A 23753-nucleotide genomic window follows, 5' to 3' on the forward strand; every position below is an offset into this window, starting at 1 on the left:
ATATACTTTTTCCTCAGAATTTTGGACACTGGTCTTTTAGTTCATGAATTCGATTTTCTGCAGTGCCCAATCTCTATTCACTGTGTTCATCTCCGTTTTTCACTTAGGTAGTTCTCATCTCTATGCAATCCTCCCTGACTTCAGACTGCTTGCTCTTTCTATATGATAGCTTTTTCTAGCTCTTCACACAGATGCATTCTATTCTAAATTTTGTTAAGAATATGCATTTTCTAAAATGTTTCTTTCTTGCTTAAACTTATTTCAGAGGTTGGCAGTACCTCTGGATCTTCTCCATGAAGCTTCTTTTAAGTTATACTATCTATTCCCAATCCCCAAGATTTTTCAGTATTTGCTCATCCTTAGAGAAGAAAGTCTAAGTTTGCCATTAAGGGCTAATGTTCATGGAGGACATGATATGGATTCTATCAGAGGCTGGTATAAATTCCTGTCCAAATCTTTTAAAAAGAAATTTTCATACTCAGAAAAGAAAGAAGGGAAGCGAGGGATGGGAAATATCCAGCAGTGATATTACTATTTCACTAACTATTTTAACACCCCAGCAGGCAGGGATGAGAGGATTTTAATTTAAATTACACAAATACGAATCACCAAAGGAAGATCCGTCATTCCATGACTCTCATGCACCTCTCCTCCCCAGTGAACCACATGCGACCATGCCACTCTTGGTTAGGTGTGGTTGCTAGTACCCTCTTCTGAGTGATGTCACTGTCCATGCCAAAAACAAACCCTAAGACCTCCTAATGCCATCACTGAGATCCAGATCATGACAGTCAGTAGGAGAGAGAGTCTTAGTGTCAGACCTCCTGGCTGGTGCTTACCTCCTTCCTACCTTCAGGCCCTGCAACTGAGAGTAAGAGGGGATCATCTGGGATATTCCAGGTCTCCCTCTCATTTCCGAGACTGCACTCTCGCAGGAGGGCATTATACAAAAGCCCTTAATGTTGTTTTTCAATCCAATCCTTTCTGTGCTACATCTAACAGAATTTCCTCCAACACCTTTAACATGACAGTAGTATTACTTCATTGGTCATTTAAGTGGTAAAACTGGTGCAGAAAGGGAGGGGAGTGAGTTCCGAAGGGTGCATATTACATTTTTCAAAAAGCAGTATTTGAAAATAATTAATCTTCTATTTGCTGCATAGATGTATTTGGATGAATCGGTAGGGACCTTGGAAATCAGTGGTCTATTGGGAAGAGCCTAAGGTTAGCACAGTAGTTGAGATGCGTTCCAGTTGTGGCTTGGCCACTGACTGCCTGCGTACTTTGCTACACACTCTCATAGCCCCTTACTATTCCATTCCTTTGTCTTTTAGCACAAAAATTCTACAATGACATATTTTGGAAATGCATAGTTTAAAGAATCCTATATTTAAGGATGGAAATGCCACAGATTCAATTATGTTTCTTGAAACTGCACATAATAAAAGGCTAAAAGGCTGACAGAAGATGTTTAACCTACAATATGGTATATATGCTCATATCAAGAACTTTTGGAGCATTTGTAACTACTGATTACTTTGCCCTAGGATCTTCTCACTTTAATGACTCACATGTTAAAAATATGTAACATATTTTTTTTAACCTGATGCTTATTTTTTATATTTTCTGACATGAACCTCTAAACATCTTCCACGGCACTGCCGACCTTGCCACACTGATTGGCATTTGGCTTTCCCAGGCTCCTGAGCTCCTGACTGCTTTCCTCCCTCTGAATCCCCAGCAGCCTGTAATAAACACCACTGTCCTGGGTGCTGACACGGAACAGCAGTTACCTTCAGCTTCCACTGAGGTCACGGATGCAGAGTATCCTAAGACCTGGGTAAGGAACGGTAATCCCAGCTATTTAAAGAAAAGCACTGGCGTTCAGTTTGTGTTTCTCAAACAGTTTTCTTTCTTCAGCGAAGTCTCCCAAGTTACAACAGCTTTTGACCTCGCCTTTCAAATTCATCTCTAGTCTATGCATTTTGCCCCTGTGCCTGGCAAACTTCAATCTCCTCAGGTTTCTTTCCCCATATTTCCTGGAGAGTATGATTCTGGCTCTGAAAAAAGGTCACTGACAAGGAAAAGATAGTTCAGATGCATGTAGTTGCTCATAGGCTGTCATCCTTCTTAGTCCAGCTGACCGCTTGGAAGAAATACCACAAATAGTTTTAAAAGGAGGATCTGAAGAGGGTACTAAATTATGAAGTGTTGCAAACATTACAGAGGGGAAAGCAGGAAAGGCTACTGGCACTATAGAAATAGTGGGGGAAAAAAGAAAATAGAAAAAATTCTAAATCATTTTCTTTAGAGAATTGAAAAATGAGATTTAGCTATACGAAATATAAGTATATGAATTTTAGAATAATAAAGAACTGCTGGGCCAACAGGGGATGAGGAAAATGGCTATAAAGCATCAGGACTAAAAAACAAATGTGCTCATAAAAAAGCTTTCAATGGAATAGACAGAAAACAAGTTATTTTGGCTAATTATTCAGTAGGGACAGTGGTTTTTGTTTTACAGATGGGAAAATGAAACCTTTAGAGGGAAAGTGACTTGAGTATTATCATAAAGAAACAGGACTCCACTGTTCTGATTCTCAACTCCTTTTGCACCAAAATCCAAACGACATTCCATCTTTAATGTTCTATTGTTCTCTAAACTCAACCCTCTAGGATGTGGAAACTCTGATGCTTTTGGAAATTGTTTCTATATTTGTGTAATGCCAACTTCTGTGTTAGGAGAAGTTTGAAGTTCAACCCAAAAACACAGGGCTTGGCATGGTCAAAAGCTTATTACAACTTCTCATTAGTTGTGTCTCTTGGGGCAACTATGGCATTCCTGAGTGTGACTCAGTATCACCAGTCATAACTGAGGGTTCCTGATTAATCTGAACTGAGCCAGAGTCCAGAGTAAGGCCACAATAAGATCTAAGCAAATGAAGTGACATATCTTGTAAGGAAGAAGCAAAAAATTTCATGAAAATTTCTCGAAATGCCGTCTTATTACTAACAATAATAGTACCTAACACATATTCAGCATGTAATATGTATCAGGCACTGGATTTGTGCTGGACATTCATTCATTAATTCATTTATTTCTCTTAAGAACCTTATGAGGCAGGTACTATTTTATTGTTATTCCTTTTTTAAAATGGGAAACTGAGTCACAGAGATGGTGAGTAACTTGCAATGCTGCCTAGGAACAAGAGTTACTTTAGAATAGTTAGAATATATCAACTGATACTCAGGATCCCAATTTCAAGAGTCATGAGAAGTTTCTCTAGATTAAAAATAACCTTGTCAATCCAAATAAAGTATGGGGTTTAGTTCATAGTAATGTACCAGTTTCTTGGTATGGTACATTCTGCAAATTTATCATGGCAATCTAAGATGTTAACAATGTAAAAAACTGGGTGAGTGGTACATGGGAACTCCCTGTACTACCCTTATAATTTTTCTATAAATCTAAAATTAATATAAAATATGGTTTATTTTTAAGAAGATACTGGATACTTCATAGAGGGAGCTTTTCATTGAGTCCATTCAGATGAAAAAGCATGCTATTATTTTTCCTAAAAGTCATAAAATATTTGAAAACAGTAGGGCCTTCACAACACTGTACATTTTACATGTAAGTGAGAGAATGCTAAGGTCTCCATTAGTACTAACTTAGCTTCACAGACTTGTGCTAGAGTTTTAAAGGCAAATTGGAAACTATTTCCTGGAACAATGCCTCACAGCATGCCTTCTGATATTTGGATTATATTACTTAAATTCTGAAGAAATCTTTGCTTTTTCCCCCTTCTGTGCATTTTTGATGCTGAGCTGTTTCCGGTTTTCCCACACTCCTGCCTGTCACAGAGAAGAAACCACAAAAATGCAGTAAAGCAAAGTCTGTCCAAAGAGCTGCAATGCCATCTCAGGAGGCTGAGGAGTTCGCCTGCCAGCTGTGAGTTCAGGGCAGCAGGCAGTGTCTTCAAACATCCAGTCCTGCTGCCTAAGCCCACCTCTCCACCAGCCAACCAGCCACCATACAGGCCACCCCGGGCCATCTCAGGGTATTGGCAATAACCAGAGAACCCACAAATGAGGAGCACACTGGCAAATTCAGCATTCACATCCAACTCACTAATTTCCTAGTTAACTGTGGGCTTTTCAAACCTGTGAAGGAGAGTGTGGTTTTAGAATGCATGAGGGTGACTAAGGCTCATGGAGTTTTCATGTGTGCCAGGCTGTGCTCTATGTACTATATTAACTTTGCTAATATTTATCAACTGACCTAGGAAGTAGACACTCTTCTATTTTCAGTAGAGACGGGGTCTCGCTCTTGCTCAGGCTGGTCTTGAGTGATCCGCCAGCCTCGGCCTCCCAGAGTGCTAGGATTACAGGCGTGAGTCACTGCTCTGTGCCGGAAGTAGATACTCTCAATCAAAAGATTAACTTGTAACTTGCTGAAGGTATCAAATTAATGAAGTATGGCATGGGAATGTGAATCTAGGCAGTCTGGCTACAAAGGCTGCACCCTTTAGGATTTGACTCTTTCTAGGGTGAGAAGATACAGAGTTTCCTTTCTATTTTGCTACTGGAATTCAACCACAAACTGCAGCCTTCTTACTGCCTTTCCCTTACTACTCCAGAGGGTTTTGCAGTCATTATAATGCCAACTATTCCTAGAATAGTGTTTGGTACTTTAGTGGGCACTGAATAAATATTTGTTGGATAAAGGAATAATGGCAGCAATATAATTAAAAAAGTCACAAGGGATTGTTTTCAATCCAAATCCAGAATTTGATTTACCATCCAAGGAGGAAAAAACAGTAACTACTTTTTCTATGTCCTAGGATTCTTTCTTACAACTAATACTGACCTTGTAAAGGACAAATGAATGAGAAGCCTTAACAAAAGCAAGAGAAACATATAATACAAATCTCCTCTAGGTATCTACACAGCAGGAAAGGCCTGCCTTTTCCAGACACCTCTGTAAAGCTCCCCAATTTTAAACTAAAAGAGGGCTGCTTGAACTAACATCCTTTACCAATTTATTTCTAGTTCATTAACCAAAAAATGGCTGGAGGTAGAGTAAAGAATTGTGACCTACAAAAATTTGATGCAGGCATGGAAATGTCTTTTTTTGGTATAAAATAAGTGGATTACAAAAGGTATTATTATAAAAACACTGTTGCTACACAGAGCTTGTTGACTACTGTGAGCACAGTTTATTTCCCCAAATGAAATCTCGATCCTGTGTCTTCTCATTCACCTGCCTAAAAGTGAACAAACAAACAAGGGGGGAGGAGAAGGGTGCTGATCTGATTTTGTAGAATGACCAAGAAAAGATACATCGAGGAAGTTTTCATTTCCTTTCTCCAAGCCCACAGTTCAGGACTGTTACCTGGTGCACTGTCAGATTATAGTTCTTGTCAGAGGCCAGCAGAGTTGGTTAGCAAGGACCCTGAACTCTGCAGGCAGCTCTCATCACAATCACCTGTGGAACCTAAAAGAGCAGCGCCTGCCCCTCCCACAGGGGAGAGCCCAGCCATCCACATGTTGCAATAGCTCCACACGTGATTTCAAATGTAGCCAGGGCTGAGCCTGTATTCCCCATCAGATGTTCTTGTTTTCAATACCTCAATAACTGCCTTCAAGGCTCCATAAATAAGAGTACTATTAGCTCAAAATTGATATAATTCAAAGAAAGAGAACAGAAGATGATAGAAAACTTACTTGGAAGCCCTCTGGGATGTTGCCTTTCTGAGCATTTGTTTGTGATTGGGTGGGGGCTTGGGGACCAGAGAAGAGGAAGAACTTGGAGGTGGCATCACTTTTTGTGGCAGAGTGGTTGGCTTCTGGCCACTAACTGTGGCACTTGAAATTCTGTAGCCTGCACCATTATTCACTGTCCATAAGTTGGCGTTAGGTAGTGTCTGGCTACCAAAGATTGCCTACAAGAAAAAGAAAAAAACATCATTGATGGAGATCCTCTTCACAACCCATTCGTTATATGTAACTGGTTTGTAATCCTGAAGAGGAGCAAAAAGAAAAGGGGAGCTGTTAAATAAAGTAAGTCATTTTATTTATTTATTTATTTTATTTTATTTTATTTTTTTGAGACAGAGTCTCGCTTTGTTGCCCGGGCTAGAGTGAGTGCCGTGGTGTCAGCCTAGCTCACAGCAACCTCACACTCCTGGGCTTAAATGATCCTACTGCTTCAGCCTCCGGAGTAGCTGGGACTACAGGCATGCGCCACCATGCCCGGCTAATTTTTTCTACATATATATTTTTTAGTTGGCCAGATAATTTCTTTCTATTTTTAGTAGAGACGGGGTCTCGCTCATGCTCAGGCTGGTCTCGAACTCCTGAGCTCAAGCAATCCACCCACCTCGGCCTCCCAGAGTGCTAGGATTACAGGCGTGAGCCACCGCGCCCAGCCAAGTCAGTCATTTTTTTAAACGAAAAACTTCTCTAATGTTGCCGGTGCAGGTCTAGATTCAGAAAAGGGGAATCTCTTAAAGCAGAGAGTTGGGATGGTCTTGCTGAAAGTACACTGGGCTAGGAATCAGAGCATCTAGATAATATGTGTTGGTCCCTGTGCATGAATCAGGAAAGCATTTGGTCTCTCTCAGTCTTAGTTTCCTTCATTGTTAAATTCAACGAATTTTTAATGAATGTCTCTTACCGGGTGTCAAGCACTAGAAATAGAGCACAGACTAAAACTAACTCGAACCCTGACTTCATTCCAGCGCACTCTAAAACTGTGAACTCTAGAAGGTTTGCACGTAGAAGGATAGAGGAGTCAGTGTGGCCACGGCATCGTTAGCAAATAGAGAGCGGACAGATGAGGCTGGAACAGGAACTAGGAACCAGATCTGGTTATGGGCTTGAGAGCTAGTTTAGAATTCTTTGGGTTTTTTGTTTTTTTTTTTCCTTTTTCTTTTTTTGAGACAGAGTCTTGATCTATCACCCAGGCTAGAGTGCAGCAGTGTCAGCCTAGCTCATAGCAACCTCCAACTCCTGGACTCAAGCAATCCTCCTGCCTCAGCCTCCCAGACTGCTAGGATTACAGCTGTGAGCCACCATGCCCAGCCCCAGTTTAGAATTCTGATGTAGTAACACCTTGTTGACTTAGAGCCACCACGCCCGGCTAACTTTTTAATTTTTTTTTGTAGACATGGGGTCTCGCTATGTTGCCCAGCTGGTCTCAAACTCCTGGCCTCAAGTGAGTCTCCCACCTTGGGCACCCAAAATGCTAGGATTATAGGCGTGAGCCATCACGCCTAGCATGAATTATATTTTTAATATTGTGAGTGAACTGCCATCAGTAAGAACATCTATTCAATAAATTTTGCCATGGGGACAACTATATTTCCTAATCCATCAAGTTTTTGTTTTTCTTTTTTTTTCCAAAATCTTTCTGGGACATCTAAATACAAACAAAAAGATGAATGTAAAGGGCAAGTTGAGAATAGTGAGCTCTCATTTCTGTAAAAAAGAAAAAAAGAATACATACAAACATATATGTATACACCAACAGACACACACACACACACACACACACACACACACACACACACACTAGTATCTGCACAGAACAAGTCTGGAAGGATACACAAAAAACTGGTAGCCTTCATGGAGAAGAACTGGTTAGCCAGGAGTCAAGATAGGAGGGAGACTAACTTTTTACTACATATCATTTGTATCTTTTGAATTTTGTACTGTGTATGTAGTAATATATTACAAAAATAAATAAATTATTAAAAACACAAAAGGAAGTCGAGTTCTAAGAACATTTAAGCAGTAACAAATTAACTCAGTACAAGTCAAAAATATCCAAATGAAGCCTAAGTTTCAACCAGCTGGGTATAAGACTCCCTTTTAGATTGGGTTAAAGAAGGAATTAACTGTTCAACACAGGCTACAAAAGCAGATTAGGTCATCAGTGAAAGGCAGAGAGAACCAGAGTAAATGGAAAAGAACATGGCTTGCAGTCAAATGTGCCTGGGCTCAAATGTTGGCCCTGTCACAAAGTCAGTGATCTTTTCAAGTTACTTTAACCTTTCTAAGCTTCAGCTTTCTCATAAGCAATTAAAATTACTTTGCTGGTTTGTTGGAGAGTAAATGAAGATCCTGCAAGTAACCCTAGCCCAGGCATTCAATAAGGGTTTCCCGAAATGAATTAAGAGCCAGGCACACAGTAGACACTCAACAAATGCTCCATTCCTTCCCAAACCACTACCTCAATCTATTAAGGAAACAAAGGATGGTATGACATGTGAGTCTACCCATCAGTAATTATTTGTGAATGGTAGTTGGTCATGCATTTTTTCAACATATTTTTCTAGTCTTACGATGATGCTCACTAGCGGTGAAAGCAAACTCTTAAAATGAAAACATACGTTTAAGTCCCCCAGATCATATTTATTCAATTCTCTCTGACAGAAATAATCTTTTCCTCTTCTAAACACTTAGAAAAATTTATTTTTATGTGTCTTATCACAGTTAGTATGTTCTACTTTGCATCACAGCCATGTAAGTATGTATTTTTTCTCCTTACAAGACAATACACACTGGAAATGGCTGGATCATGTATATGATTAATTTTTGTCTCACCCACAGTGCCTAGTAAAAAGCCCAGGTGTTTAATAAATGAAAATAATAGGAAAAACCCCTAGTATTCCTCAACTAAATTCCCATACAAGAAAATAGGCAATTAAGTATTTACATACATATGTAATCTTGTAAAAGGACCATTCTCTGGGCTTTGAACAGTGCCTGGTGTGTTGTTTGTTACCAATTCACATTCAGCCACAAAATATGTCAGCTTTTCTGCAGATCCCAAACAAAAATAAATTCACCTTCCTAGATACAAATTTTGTGGTAGGATCTTAGACATTCATGCTGTATAAATGTATATAACCTGAGCTTTTGTACCCCCATGATGAGCTGGAAAAAAAAAAAAAAGATTAGCGTTTACTTCAAACAGCAAAATAAAATAAGTTAGAACTTACTGCCTGGATACTGTCACTTCTCCCTTTCTTCCTAATAATACTACCCTGATTTTATTTGGGTAATAATGTGTGCCCAGCTGAACAATTACATTTCCAAATCTCTCTTGTACCCAAGGATAACCAAGTGACACACATTCTGGCCAATGACATATAAACAGAAGTTTCTGGGCGCAGTTTTGGAGAAAGCTCTTTAAAAGCAGCAGACTTGGTTGGTACACACTCTTTGCCCTTTACTTACTGTTCTTCCCTCCAAGAACATGGATATTTAGCTAGAGATGGACAGGCATAATGTTATTAAGGTAAGCTAAGAATTGAAGAGGATAAAGACGGAATAAGCATGGGTTTCTGATGGCATCATGGAGTCTAGGAGAGCCTAGTCTAGATTTTTTAATCATACGGGGGAAAAGAACCCTCTAACTTGTTTAAGCCATGAACAGGGAGAGGGAGTTCTGTTACATGCAGCCAAACGGAATCTTAACTGATATGAGAAATAATTCTCAATCTACCACACATTCAAGTTTGCTTAAGCCTCAATACAACAGAAATGTACTTCATCTTAGAAAGCAGATACTCTTTCCAAATACAGCAAAAAGCTTCTAGGTTGTGACTTGTAGTTGGATGATGATAATCTAATATAGTGAATGGACAATGAAATGATTACCATTGTACACCATTTGAAACTCCAAAGAGTTAGTAATGTAGACAGGTCCCTAGGTGTTTCATGAAAGCCAAGGCTAAGTGGGATGAGATTAAAGCAATTAAATCTGATAAGAAAACCAGGAAAACACTCAGACAATGTTAAAAGCAGACATATAAATGCATGTGTTTAAACCAGGGGTGGAAATCATCCCCTTCAGGCCCCCCATAGCCTGTACTGGCCCCAATCCTATGACTCCACCCACTATAGATCACATGAACTGTTTTGTCTTGATATTCATTCATAAAAGGACAGGAGAAAGATACGGAGTTCTTTCTCTATAATTTCTAAGAAATGGGAGGTTTGGATTTACAATGTTAAAAACACAGGGGTGGGGCTGCACCACTGTCAGTGTCCTAGGAAGGAGAGAGCTGTGTAAGCACTGGCCTCTACTCAAGACCTGGTCAACATGTGCATGACTCTTGCTTCTTTGTTGGGTGTTGGAAACGGCCATACCACAGCAGAGAGACTCAGAGAAAACCATAGTTTGAGGGTTGGCTTGGCCCCAGGCAAAAGACTGGAAAGGCCCTCCTCCTCCCACAACAGAAGGGTACTCGTGGGTGGGAAGGAGGAATTTCTGATAGACAGAACACAGACTGCAACTTGGAAGGTTCCGAGGAAGCAAGATCTGGGCTCTCTTACTAGAAAGATAATACTGTTCAGAGATTAAATTCTGGGAGGATTTTTTTAAATTCCTTCCAGAAAAACACTCCTTTTAGACTTTCACTCAGGCTTCTTGGTGATGGAGCAGAGCTGGATGTCTCTTCATAGTGAAATAACTCTGTAAATTCATTTTTTGAGAATTCAGGGAGATGAAGTAGGAAATGCTAATCTCTATTTAAGGAGGTTAATGTCTCTTCATGCCCCCTTTACTCTGATTTCTGAAGAGCAAACATTTCTATGTATTATTCTCCCCACATTAGATTTTGTCCTAACTTGGATAAAGTTCCCATTATATAGTATACAAAGCCACTTTTAGTATGTTTCTCTCTGGCAGCTAAAGTACTGGGATGGTACATTTTCTTGAGCATGTAAGCCACTAATCGCTAACCTTCCTACAACCAGGCTGAGAACTGTTCAATGCAAAAAACACATTGCAATTTTTGCACAACCCTAGGATGCTGCAAAAACCTTGGGGCCAAGATGAGGGTGAGGGTAGCTGTTTCTATTTTGGCAAAAGTAAGCTTCCAAAAGGCCTTTGTCTCACACTGTGTGGAGTTCTTGGCTGTCTTCCATTCACAATGTTTGTCAGCTGGGACGAGACTGAAGGCTGAGCAAGAGTAACAGAGTACAACTTCTGATATTGCTACAAAGCACAGAGCTGTATTATGACTCCAACAGGGATGCGGCAGAAACCCAGAAGTTGCTACTGTTCTTACAGAGAGACCAACCACACAAATACCTGAGACAGGACATGGAGCTGCCAAAAATACTGGAAATCCTCTGGCATATCCTTCTATTTCTAAAATCAATTAATAAGCTCCTTCTCCTTTAGCTAGTAGGAAATGAGGTTCTTACTACTTCAAATGACCTAGTCTACAGGATGTAAATACAAGTACTTAACCTGGGCAGAACAATTTTGACACTATTATTCCACCAACCAATTGAAATCAGTGTGCTTCAGACACTCCCTAAGTACTCGCTAACATTTGAGAAGCACGGAAGGTAATTATAACCAGATAGTCAAATATATTTATGAGCCTCAGACTCCTTCATCTAATCAAACCGAAGATACCATCGGTAGTCTCTGAGTTGGCTTTTCAATAGTATTGAGACACTTGAACTGATCTTGGGCTGCATGTGTGACATGACCAACAAAGCCTAATTATGAGGCAGCTGGCCAAGGCCAGGGCTACAGCCCATGACCATAAAACCTAGTGAAACTCACTAGCCCTAAGACATCACAAAGATGACCCTCTTCATTAGCACCCCTGCCCTCCATCTAACCACAGAACCAATCCGTCATACATTGGTGGAGGCTGATATTCTGATGGCAAGTTTAGACTCATATGACTGTACACTGCTTTGCTTTCCATTTCTTTCACATTTCCCTCAGTGACCTGAACTTTGATCTCTCACAAACACACACACACACACACACACACACTTGGCAGACTGAAAGTTTTTTCCCTTTTTTGGAAACACCTTAATTTCTTTAATACATGTTCATTAGAAAAAGCAAAACAGTGCTAAAAGTCATTTCTAATTCTAGTCTCAGAGATAATCTGTTAACACTTAGACATTTTTGTATGTATAAACAAAGTATGTATATATTTGTACTTCTGTGTGCTTACAAAAATGGTATCATACGATGCCCAATGTATTGGAAACTGTTTTTTTTTCTTTCAAATATCTATCTTGAGAAGTTTTTCCTCTCTATTAAGGTAGATCTAGATAACTGTTTTTAATGGCTGTGTATTTTCTATTATGGTTTATCATAATTTACTTAATCAATCACCAATAGTAGAATGCTATAAATTGACACAATGAGGTGATGTACACTTGTAGTTATAGAAATATGTATGTTCATAATAGATTTCTGAGTGGAAAAAGAGCAGGCCCTCAAAATCTTATGCTTCCATTTTAAAACACCATACACACACATACGCACACATATTCAGGTTGTCACTAATTTATTTTGTTCTTTAAGAAGTGCTGTGATAAACATCATGTTATCTATATGTTTTCACATATACTGGATCATTTCCTTAAAATGATTTCCCAGAAGTAGAATAGCTAGATCAGAAGCCTTTTTCTTCTTCTGCTTCAAAACTTTTTCATATATTAATATATTCCCAAACTGCTCTCACTATAGGCTGTAGCAATTTACATTTCCATCAGCAAGTATGTTTGATAAGATTAATTTCCTTATCTTTCCTTTGATTATTATGAGGAAACAGCTTGTATACCATGAAATGCTATCTCATAATTTGATGCTAATGTTGTTTCTGTTCTTTTTTATAAGACATTGACACCTTTGGACAAACATGCTAACAATCCACACCGATATTATTCTAAAGAATAATCATTTTATCCTGGTATTAATCATTCTTTTTAGTCTTTCTTCTCATATCTCTCTTTAGCAATTCTTAACAAATTAATTTGTATACCATTTTTAATTGTTCAAATAAATATTAGTTTTTAAAATGTAGCTAATCAATACTTTATGAGCCTGGAGCTTCTCCGAAGACACCTTTTTTTAATATCATTTTAACCAATTTCTGCATCTGGCACAAGGGTTTAACTAAAATGCTATGTATATTTAAAATTAAAAGAAATACATAATAGAAGAAATATTTGCACATCCACGTTCATGAGGCATTATCCATAATAGCCAAGATGTAGAAGTAACCTACACGCCCAATGATGAATGAATGGACAAAGAAAATGTGATATTTATATGTGTGTACGTACACACACACACACACACACACACAAGAATATTATTCAGCCTTAAAAAAGAAGAAAATCTTTTGAAACATAATACTATGAAAAAACAAAAGAAGGAAATCCTGTGATATACTACAACATGGATGAATCTTGAGGACATTATGCTAAGTAAAATAATCCAATCACAAAAGGACAAATCCTGTATTGTTCCACTTAATATGAGGTATGTAAAGTAATGAAACTCAAGGAAACAGAAAGTATAATCGTAGTTGTCAGAGGCTGGGGGGAGAGGAAAACAGGGAGTTTTTCAGTAAGTATAGAGTTTCAGTCATGCAATATCAAAAGTTCTAGAGATCTGCTGCACAATGTACATATATATAGTTAACAATACAGTATTGTACATATAAAAATCGTTGACGGTAAATTTATGTCATATGGTTTTTACCACAATGAAAAAAAGGGCAATACATAATGAGAGCACCTAACTTTTATTGAGCTTTTACCATGACTGAGCACTGCTCTAAGTGCTCTCTGTTATTATCCCATCTCACCCTCCAATCTCTCGGAGCACGTCCCATCATTTCCATTTACAGAAGAAGAAACCAAGGCACGAAAAATGTTCAGCAATTTGTCCACGATTGCACAGCTACTGAGTAGTAAGCGGGGATTTGGACCATGGAGTCTGATTTAAGAGCCCCACTATACTATGCTGACTTCTTTGTGTTATGCTGACACCCTTTTAAAGCAAACGTACCTAAAGCAAATCTATTTAAATCAAATCTCCTTTCCAAAGCAAATCTAAAGCAAACCTAATAATATGTCCAATTTTCATCAGATTCATACAAAAGACAGATTTCATTTGCTTTGCTCCAAGATCATTCTCTTTCTAGAGAAGGAACGGTTGAAAAAAATTTGTCTGTAAGCAAATCTTTGTTACTTATCTTAAAAGTTAAAGAGTGTGTGCACATGTATACAAAGATAACCTCAAAAGATCAGCAATGATCCCAGACTGAGAGCTCAACTGGTTAAAAAAAGAGAATTCATAGCCTCATTTTTAATTATCTCTTTCATCTTTTATTTGCTAGTAGTTGCAGGGAATTATTTATATGTCAGGGCCCTCGTTCTCCTAATAATGTGTCTGTATCTTGAAATAATTAGTAAAAGGCAATCTCTAAGTTTCCCTTACAACATTAAATTCTGAGTTTATAAATATCTAACTTGTCTCTGTTTCCAAATGTATAATTTGTTTTATTTGGCAACATGGTTGGCCTACTGGGCATATGTTGCACAGACCTGTCATATTCATTAAGCACTTTTCCTGGAGCTGCACCCATCTCAGATGGATGGGTTCTTCGTGTTTAAAGATGAGGTCTTTCATCAGCTCACACAGTGACTGCTTATAGGCCTACAAACAGAAACAAACTACAGGTCACAGAGTGAGGGAAGAGAATGAAACTGGTCACCAGGCAGCTATAACAAAATCACATTTTAATGGTACTCAACAAACAAGATTAATCCCAAGCAGCTGGTACATTAACAGTTGCTTCTTAATACCCACAACCTAGCTGAGTTCTGAATTTTAATTGACTATATTGACCCTTTGTTTTATATTTATCTATATGAGAGTATGTAGCAGCACAGCAGCAATAAAGCTAGAATGCCTTGTCTAACTGATAATAAACGTGTAAAATAAAAAGACAGTGAAGAGTTACTTCTATCACAGGGGAGGTTGGTAGAGTGGAAAAGGGCTTTGGAAGCCCTCTGACCTGGTTTGAATATTATCTCTGCAATTAGGCAGCTGTGTGACCTTGGGTAAGCTATTTAAACTCCTTGAGCATGAGTTTCCTCATCAGTGAAATGGACATAATACTACATCTGGCACATAGGAAGCACTCACTATACGTCCGTTTTCCTCAAAGATTCCAGAAGGACATTCCTCTAGCAGCAGCTTAGAAAACAACCTGATGATAACCACGGGACTTATGTTACTATCAGTAATGAATTAACATAATGAACTAGTATCTATACTGTAGTAATACAATAAGAATCAGACTTATATGGTATTGAAAAGGCAAGCATAATATGAATTAAGCAAAGGTGTCATCTGTGGTAGTCACATTTGTAGACACCTGTCATGTTTCCCGGTAGTCTTCTAAAAAACACCTATCATAGAAATAAAATTAAAATAGTATTATCAGTAATAATAACAGGGTTGAAAAGACAAAGTAATAATTGGAGAAATAGGGCCTATAATATCTTTTTTTGGTATATGCCTATGCTGTAAGAATGATTACTTTTTTATCTTTTAATTGCTAGTAGTTGCAAAGGGTCTTGCTATGTTGCCCAGGCTGAAGTACCGTGGCGTGATCATTTAGTTCATTTATTATTTGTGTGACCCTGAGACAGTTATATAAATGATGTTCTGTTTTTTTCATCTGTAAAATAGGGCCAATAAGTGGGCAGTTGTAAGGTCTCAATGAGATAATACAAACAAAATGCCTGGTTCAGTACTTGACATGTGGTAACATAACATCCCAAGGACTATGAGCCTCACAATAACACACAGGTGTATATTATCATCTCCATATTAGAGATAAAGAAAACAAGCGTTGGAGAAGTTTGAATAACCTGTCCCAGCTTATGGACTAGACAGAGGCAAGACTTAAACTGAGGATTACCTGCTTCTAAAGCCTGTCTAACAGAGTGGCTATTTCCAGAACAACTGAATGCAGTTTTACATGTATTATTTCATGTATTTTCAATGTATTTTTATTAGGTAAGAAGAAGAGAGTTTGGTTTGGCAAAATCTACTAAATCAAATGGTCCTAGGAAAATCAGTAACAACTAAAAGCTAGAAGCTAAGTATTATATGAGTTCCTGGTAAGGTCAGGAGGAGAAACAAAATAGAACAAAAGAACCAACCAACCAAAGAAAAGACCAAAGAAGCAATAGTTTATGACATTCAAGTCAACATGCTCCAAAACTTAAGCACATACACACAAATTCCTCCCCTCTCATGCCCCCGGTCCAACCTTCCTCTCTGACACACCAATATAAAGACGCATAAAGACACCTTCTAAGCAGCTAGACTGTTTGCTGCTCTTTGCGCCAGGCTGAGGAGCTAGCTAACATATTATTGCTGGCTGCCTGGAAAAAGACCCAGTGCTTGCTGAATTTCTCTTTCTTTCCCCTCCCCCACAACACAAACTCACAGCAGCTGAAGGCTTGGAGAAACAGTATTCATTCCTGCAGGGGGATGAAATGTTTCTAGACACATACAATGAACTTTTAGGAGCAAAATAACAAGCCTTGGTTGGGTTTATATGATGGGCATCCTTTCCACACCTGTGGGGTTGTGTGCATTTACACATATACCATTAGCAAAAAGCTCCTTACACATGGAACAGGAGATGTTACTAGCACACTTAAAGACCCCTTGATGTGAACACTGAGCTGCCTCTGGCCCTGCTCGTTACAGAAACATTAGACTCTGCTGGCCTTACTAAATCTAGGTTAGCCGGGTAAACTTGGGCATGGTGGGAATGGAGAAGTAAAAAACATGGGGTGGAGGGATGACAGGAATTTAGCTCAATTTTCTCCTACCTTGAGTTACCTTACTAATGTTGAAAATTAAGTCTACTAAAAATTGAAGGGGTTTAGAAAGAGAATAGAACCAGTGAAGAATTAGGATAGATTTAAAATCTCTCCTCTCCTCCATTATTCTTAAAACTTCAGCAGTTCTGCCTTGGCCATCAAATGTCCTTAATTTTTCTGCTTTTTGGGCTCGTTTTCACTCTGGATGAGGCAGAGTAGAGAGTGGGAGGGAAGGAACGGGGGAGTAGGGTGGGAGCAGAAGTTTAACAAAGGATCACTTTAACAGAAACTACTGAGTAATCGCTCCATCCTGCGCCAAGAATAACATCAGCTCAATGTCGGCAATTACAATCAGGTCAGTCAGGCCTCACTGCTGGTGTAGCCCTCCTCACAGACCCCAGCATGGAGAACTACTCATGCTGATGTCACCAGTAGTCACTTGCCTGAGAAAGTCCCCCGACTCAGCTAAAAGAAAAGTTTTTTTGCCTTCTCCTTCAGGGGCAGGAAGCCAGTATGAGAAGGAGGGAAACTAGGGAGAAGACACACATCTGGATACACCAATCTGTAACAGATTCACTTTGCTATCCCTAACTATCAAGATTCTGTAATTACCCCTACCATCCTGAAACTCCTTTTAAATGAGTTAATGTATACAGAGTACCTGGCATAGTGCTGGAACACAGTAAGTGCTTATTAAGTGGTGGCCATTATTATTAAAACACAAAGGGAAGAATCTGTCCCATTATTTATCTCTTGCCCTCCAAAAGACTTGAATCCTGGAAACAGTGACTGCTGAGCAGAATGTACCCTGATAAGAAGAATGAGCAAGGAGGTATTCTGGTTATTTATTTATGAGAAGACTGTGGTGGATGGGGTAAAAAAGATGGCAACAAAGTTCTTATAAAAAATTATTGCCTGAAATTTTATAAGGGCAACATGTAAGTTTTAACACATCCCGTCTCCCTTTCAAAGGACAGAAAACAAAGAAGAAGATAAATTTTTAATCTTTCCCTCTAGATCAATGGTTCTCAAAGTGTGGTCACCAGAAGAATAGCATTAACATCACCTGGAAACTTCTTAGGAGTGGAAATAATTGAGCCCTCACTCCAAACCTAATGAATCAGAAGTGGGGAAAATTTCAAATGGTTCTGTTGCTCTAGACTAGGGGTCTGCAAACTAGGACGTGCAGGCCAAATCCAGCCTGCCACCTGTTAAATAAAGTTTTATTAGAAGACAGCCACACTCATTCATTTACATATTGTCTATGGCTGTTTTCACTCTACCATGGCAGAGTTGGTAGTTTCAAGAGAGACCCTATGGCCTGCAAAGCCTAAAATATTTACTGGTTTGGCTATTTACAGAAAGTATGTCAACCTCTGGTCTGACTTAAGATGTTTTTCAAACTGCTAGTTTTACCCATCAGTGTGTAAAAGCTCAGAGTTTCAATTTTGGCTTATTTTGTTTATTGTGCTCTCAAATGTATTGGATCACACCAATTTTCTTGTATCTCTGTCCCTGGAAACCTCTGCCAATGGCTCTGGTGACTTTCCTCTCTCACTCTCACGTTACAGGATCAGTCTTTTCCAGGGGTGGATTCAGTGCAAGACAATTTCTTGATTTATGTGCAATGCTAGACTGAGATAAAGATAAAAGCTCATAAATGAATGGTGAGAGATGCCCATTTCCAAATTCAAATCCTGAATCAGAGTTTAATCAGAAATTAACACCTTCAATAAGCTGGATATCTAAGTGCTCTGATTGGAGACACAAAAGGATGGAGAACTTCCTCTGCATGTATTGGGAAAAAGGCTGCATAATCTTTCTCCCAATATTTATTAGGTTGCTATGTGAAAGGTGCTATTCATGAACATAATTAGTATAATATAATGTAATACAAATATAAGGCCTCCTTTAACACCCTGTTGCATAAACAGGTCTCTCTTATGGATGAATGCTAGGTAAATCAGATTTTAATTTTACCCACTGCTCTCAAACAGGTGGTTAACCAAATTGTTAGTTATACCAATGGTGACCTACACTTTAGAAAAATGAATCCACAGAGTGCAAGGAGTTCATTAGAGAAGTATCATCTTTATCTAAAGGGTTAACCCAAGGACAGAAATACAGGACATATTGAGAATGCAAACCATGCTTTCATAAACAATTTGGTGATAATTTTAATGGTCAGATCTAGCACAGCTAAGCTAAAAACAAAGGCTTAAAGTCTAGTAGGGCTTTGCTTTTGCTGTGGAGTGATTCTAAACTCCCTCTGAAATAAAGTGCTCTAAGTTCCTAAGTATTCTGCATGTTAGAATATTTAATATCTCATTTGCTATTTTGTTAGTCATAAACTCTTCAAGCTAACAGAATTTATTAATAGTTTCTTTAGTTCTCCCCAACTTAACCCTTTTTTAAGACCCAGAACTTAACCCTTTTTTATTTTTACCCAAATCAGCTGTGGCTTAGAAGAACAGGGGGAAGAAATAAAATGATGTTATATACATACATAAAATTATGATGAATGATTTTCTGTTCCCTCTCCAGGAGACATGAGATAACTCCCTTCTTGGGAGTTCTGCCTCCTCCCTAAGACAGATATTCTGACAGATTCTAAAAAACATATTTTCCATATACTTCATAATTCAGTGAAACTAAACCAGTATAATCCTCAGTGAAAAAAAAAATCCACACAAGAATAGCAGTACAGTACTCTGAATTTTCAAAGGAATGTGAGTTGCTGGAAGCTAATCAAAAGTATGAGAAGGACTTAAAAATGAAGCAGTTTCTAAAAGTGAAAATCGGCAAAACTCTCTCCTTCCCCAAAACTTTAATGCCCTTCAAAAATCTCCATTTTTAAAAATCATCCACCATTTTAAGATATTAAAGCATGTTTTAAAAGGCACTAACTGTCTAGACTAGAGCCACAGATTAAACTAACATAAGAGAAATAAGGCTATATAGTGATGCCTCCACCATCCAGCATCTGATAAGTTGGCACTCTCAAGTACTCTGAATGACAGGGAATTCAGAAGTTTAAAAAGCTTTAAGAAATTTACACAGATTAAAAAAAAAATCCAAGATAGGTATTTGTATCTGCAATTGTGAAATGCAAACTGGCTTAAATGCTTCTACTATTCCAAGATTTTCTAAATGAGAAAATTTCTACATGACAGAGGGTAGTGTGGTGATCAAAATGGGATGCTATATTCTATGCTTTCCAGATAAAGAAGTCTGGATTTTTCCCCATAAAATGGGCTAAAGAACTACTTCACAAATGCCTACACTTACAATTTCTCAATTATGATGAATTAATATAATGTACAGCGTACACGACCACAGATAAAGATGATAAAGTGATGAACTATGTTGATATTTAAAGAAAGGTCATATTTTACTATGGATGGCAGTAGAAAAGATACAGAACAGAACAATTATTGTATTTAGAGGGGAAAAAAAACTTTGGGAGATGCTGCCTTAGTCATTGAGTGAATATTAATTTTGCACAAGCTGATGCACACTGGGTACTTCATTTCTACAAGAAAGCAGCAAGTGACAGGAAATCAAACTGATGTAAGGTATTTCTTCATATAGCCAAATATCAGGGAAGTTCATAGAATCAACATAATTCAGCCCAATAACCCTACTGTAGAACATGGTAACTGAGTCTAATGATAATCCTGACTCATCAAGAAAAATTTAACTCTCTGTGGCATGACTTTTTTGTGAGATCATCATTTCTCTGTAATAGGGGCCATACTGATATACTAGTGCAATATACTTCCATAGCTCCCTCACACATATACTCAGGAGTGTCTGGCTTTTTGCAGACTATGAGTGGGCAATCAACATTTCCCTACATGTAAGCTCCACAACAGCAAGGATTTTTTTGTAGGTATGGTCACTCTTACAGCCCCACTGTTGAAAACAGTGCCTAGCACACAACAGACATGCAAATAAACATTTATTGAATAAACAGCTGTCATTTATAGAAGACCAGCAACCTAACTTATGACCAGTTCCTATAAGAAGAACTTGCAAGTTATGTATTCCTTGAAAATCTTGACAGATCATGAAGAATTAATATTTACTTATGTATCCCAAGTCTATCAAGACAAGTAGAATATTTAGAAATAAAGATGCTCAAATGCTAGCTTTTAGTTATCTGGGATAAGACCCTATGGGAGGTTTCTGAACTAACATCACACATCAGGAAGGGTAAATACCACAACAGAGATTTTGTAGAGAACCATTCAAACGAAAGAACCATGCATGTCAAAACACTGGTTCAGCACCAGTGTTATGGTTCCAGAACAGTTCTTTCCTGAGAGCACTGACAGTAGACTCCCGTCAAACCATCCAAGCCACGGTGGCATTGGTGAACTTTTGGAAAATGAATCCTACATTTCTCATTCATTCATGTTATTTATTTATTTTTTCACCAACAGCGGGAAGATAATAGTACATGGAAGAGCCTTATCTTGATTTACCTGGTGCCGGGCTCGACTCTGATCCAGAAGCTGCCGGGACTGAAGTTTTTGCTGTTCAAGTTGCTGCAGGGCAAAATGGAGTTGGTAACTGCCCGCTGTGGGGTGATACTTGTGCTGGGGGACCACTCCTGTAGCCTTGCTATATTCATTGTTCTCTACCTCTCCCTCCCAGGCAAAGCCATCTGTTTGGAGGCTCCTGAAGAGAAAAGAAAACCGAATTTCTTTGAGTGGTTATAGGAACAATTTAAATGAAAGGAGAGAAATGTCTCAGGTATTTTTCCTTTATAGAACCAAACATAGTTTGGAATCACAAATTTATTTATGTGATATAATTAGCTGACTTCCCCACTAAACTGTAGCTCCATGAGGACAAGGATAGTGCTTTGCACTCCGTTCTATTCCTAGTGCTTCTCGTAAGGCCTGGCACGTGGTCAATGTACAAAAAACATTTACTGATGTTAAATAATAGAAATAGCTATTTCATTTCCCTGTGACTGCCACTACAACCTCCAAGAAGAGTCTAGAGAACTTCAGATGCAGGCCGATAGGCTAATTTAAGGTAAGAAGAGAGGCACAATCATCTTTTCTAACACCAACTTCAAAACCAAAGCGGTGAATTACACAGAATTCTTGATTTTTTAAAACCACCTATTAGTGAAGTATCTAAATCTTTTTTAGAAGCTTATTTATATTTGAGCTTATGTCCCCATCACTGGGTAACATATTTAGTGTGAGAAGACACTTTTTGAATTATTCCAAATTTACCTCAATATGGTCCCCATCCAGGCTGACAATCAGCCTGGTGAAGGGCTTTTTTGACATATGCTATGCTGTTTGTTAAATACTTTATCTTCCTTACCTAAGTTCTTAAATTCTAGATTTTGGTGACCATGTCTGTATAAATGTTAGTAGAAATCTTCATAACTACAGGCTCCTATATTTCCCCTTGCAGACCAGGTAGAAAAGTCACCATTTATACCACTCCACATCCATTAGGATGGCTATTACTAAAGCAAAACAAAAAACTGGAAAATAAGCAGTGTTGGCAAGGATGTGGAAAAACTGGAACCCTTGTGCCCTGCTGGTGGGAATGTAAAGTGGTGTGGCTGCTGTGAAAACACTTTGGTGGTTCCTCAAAAAAGTTAAACACAGAATTACCAAATGACCTAGTAATTCCACTTGGAGATATATACCAAAAGAATTGAAATTAAAACAGATAACTGCACACTAATGTTCATAGTAGCGTTATTCACAATAGTCCAAATGTTCACCATTAAATGAATGGATAAACAAAGTGTGTCATCTACATACAATGAAATATGACTGAGCTTTAAAAAGAAAGGAAATTCTGACATATTTCTCAGCATGTACATAGGACCTTGAAGACATTATGCTAAGTAAAATAAGTCAGTCACAAAAGGAAAAATATTATATGATTCTACTTATGTGCGGTACCTAGAATATGCAAATTTTAGAGAAACAAAGTAGAATGGTGGCTACCAACAGCTAGGAAATAGACAGCCATTGTTTAATAAGTATAGAGTATCTATTTCGAATGATGACAAAGTTCTGGAGATGGATGGTGGTGATAGTTATACAACAGTGTGAATGTACTAAATGCCACTGAATTGTACACTTAAAAATGGTTAAAATGGTAAATTTTATATTACATATATTTTAATATAGTTTTTTTTTTAAGTCCCCATTTATTTTGAGAACAGCCTTAGTTAGCAGTCCTCCTTAACATTTTTGGTTATTCTTCTCTGGACCCTCTTTAACTACTCTGCATTTTTTTTTTCCTTTTTGAAGTACAGCGGCAAGAAAACTTTACATCAAAGAAACATAAAGACTCTCATACTGAATCACCTTACCCTGGACCCTGGTTAATGGGCTTAGAAAAATGAAACAGAACCTATTAATAATTTGAGAGAAGTACTCATATTGATTTAAATCATCGTGTTATTCTTTTCTTTGGCATTAATGGTCATTTCAATGGCAGAGGTGCAGCAACACTGGGTGAGAGTATTCAGACCTTCCTGAGTCCTGACCTAAAGGCCACCTGGTTATTTATAGCCTGGGTCCCAATGACCCAACAGAGCACTGTGGGAGGGAACAAAGTGAAATGTTTGCCGAGCTCAGAAAAATCCATGACCTCCCTCTGTAACCTGGTCATTTCAGGCCTGGTTTGGTTTCCCAATCTCTTTCAAATAAAGAGATTTCCAAATCCCTAGTTAAGGGTAAGTCTGTGCAATGTATTCTGAAGTCCATGGATGAAAGGTTTTCTACCACATAATCTCACCTCTGATATGTCACATCCCTTGCTCATCTTCTCCCATAGTTTGGCTCCCACAGTTCACTTGCTCAATTACACAGCATCAGCTAATCTTCTTGGAGAACGTACCCAAAAGCTCAGAGCTTATTTGCTAATTTTTTTTTAGAGCGACATTTGATCTTCAGTGATCCCTCTTCAAATGCTTCAATGTAATGCTATTAGAAAGTTGAAAAGACATCTTTTCCCAAGGGCCTTCCAGAGGTATAGAGAAATGTGGTGAGCACTGATTGACTATAAATAAGTAC

At 38.3% G+C, this 23753-nt stretch overlaps 1 protein-coding gene across 14 annotated transcripts in view; it reads right to left on the bottom strand.

Moving 5' to 3' along the window:
• TTLL5 (tubulin tyrosine ligase like 5) overlaps positions 1-23753 on the bottom strand; it is a 271668-nt gene that overhangs the window by 52862 nt on the left and 195053 nt on the right. For all 14 annotated transcript variants that reach the window (XM_045563414.1, XM_045563424.1, XM_045563393.1 and 11 more), the window contains 2 exons: positions 21177-21372; positions 5728-5945 (listed from right to left, as the gene is read on the bottom strand). In XM_045563414.1, coding sequence (XP_045419370.1) covers positions 5728-5945; positions 21177-21372 — 414 coding nt within the window. The remainder of the gene's footprint in view (positions 1-5727; positions 5946-21176; positions 21373-23753) is intronic.

Source organism: Lemur catta, chromosome 1 (genome assembly GCF_020740605.2).
Source record: "Lemur catta isolate mLemCat1 chromosome 1, mLemCat1.pri, whole genome shotgun sequence".
Classification (NCBI taxonomy): Eukaryota; Metazoa; Chordata; class Mammalia; order Primates; family Lemuridae; genus Lemur; species Lemur catta.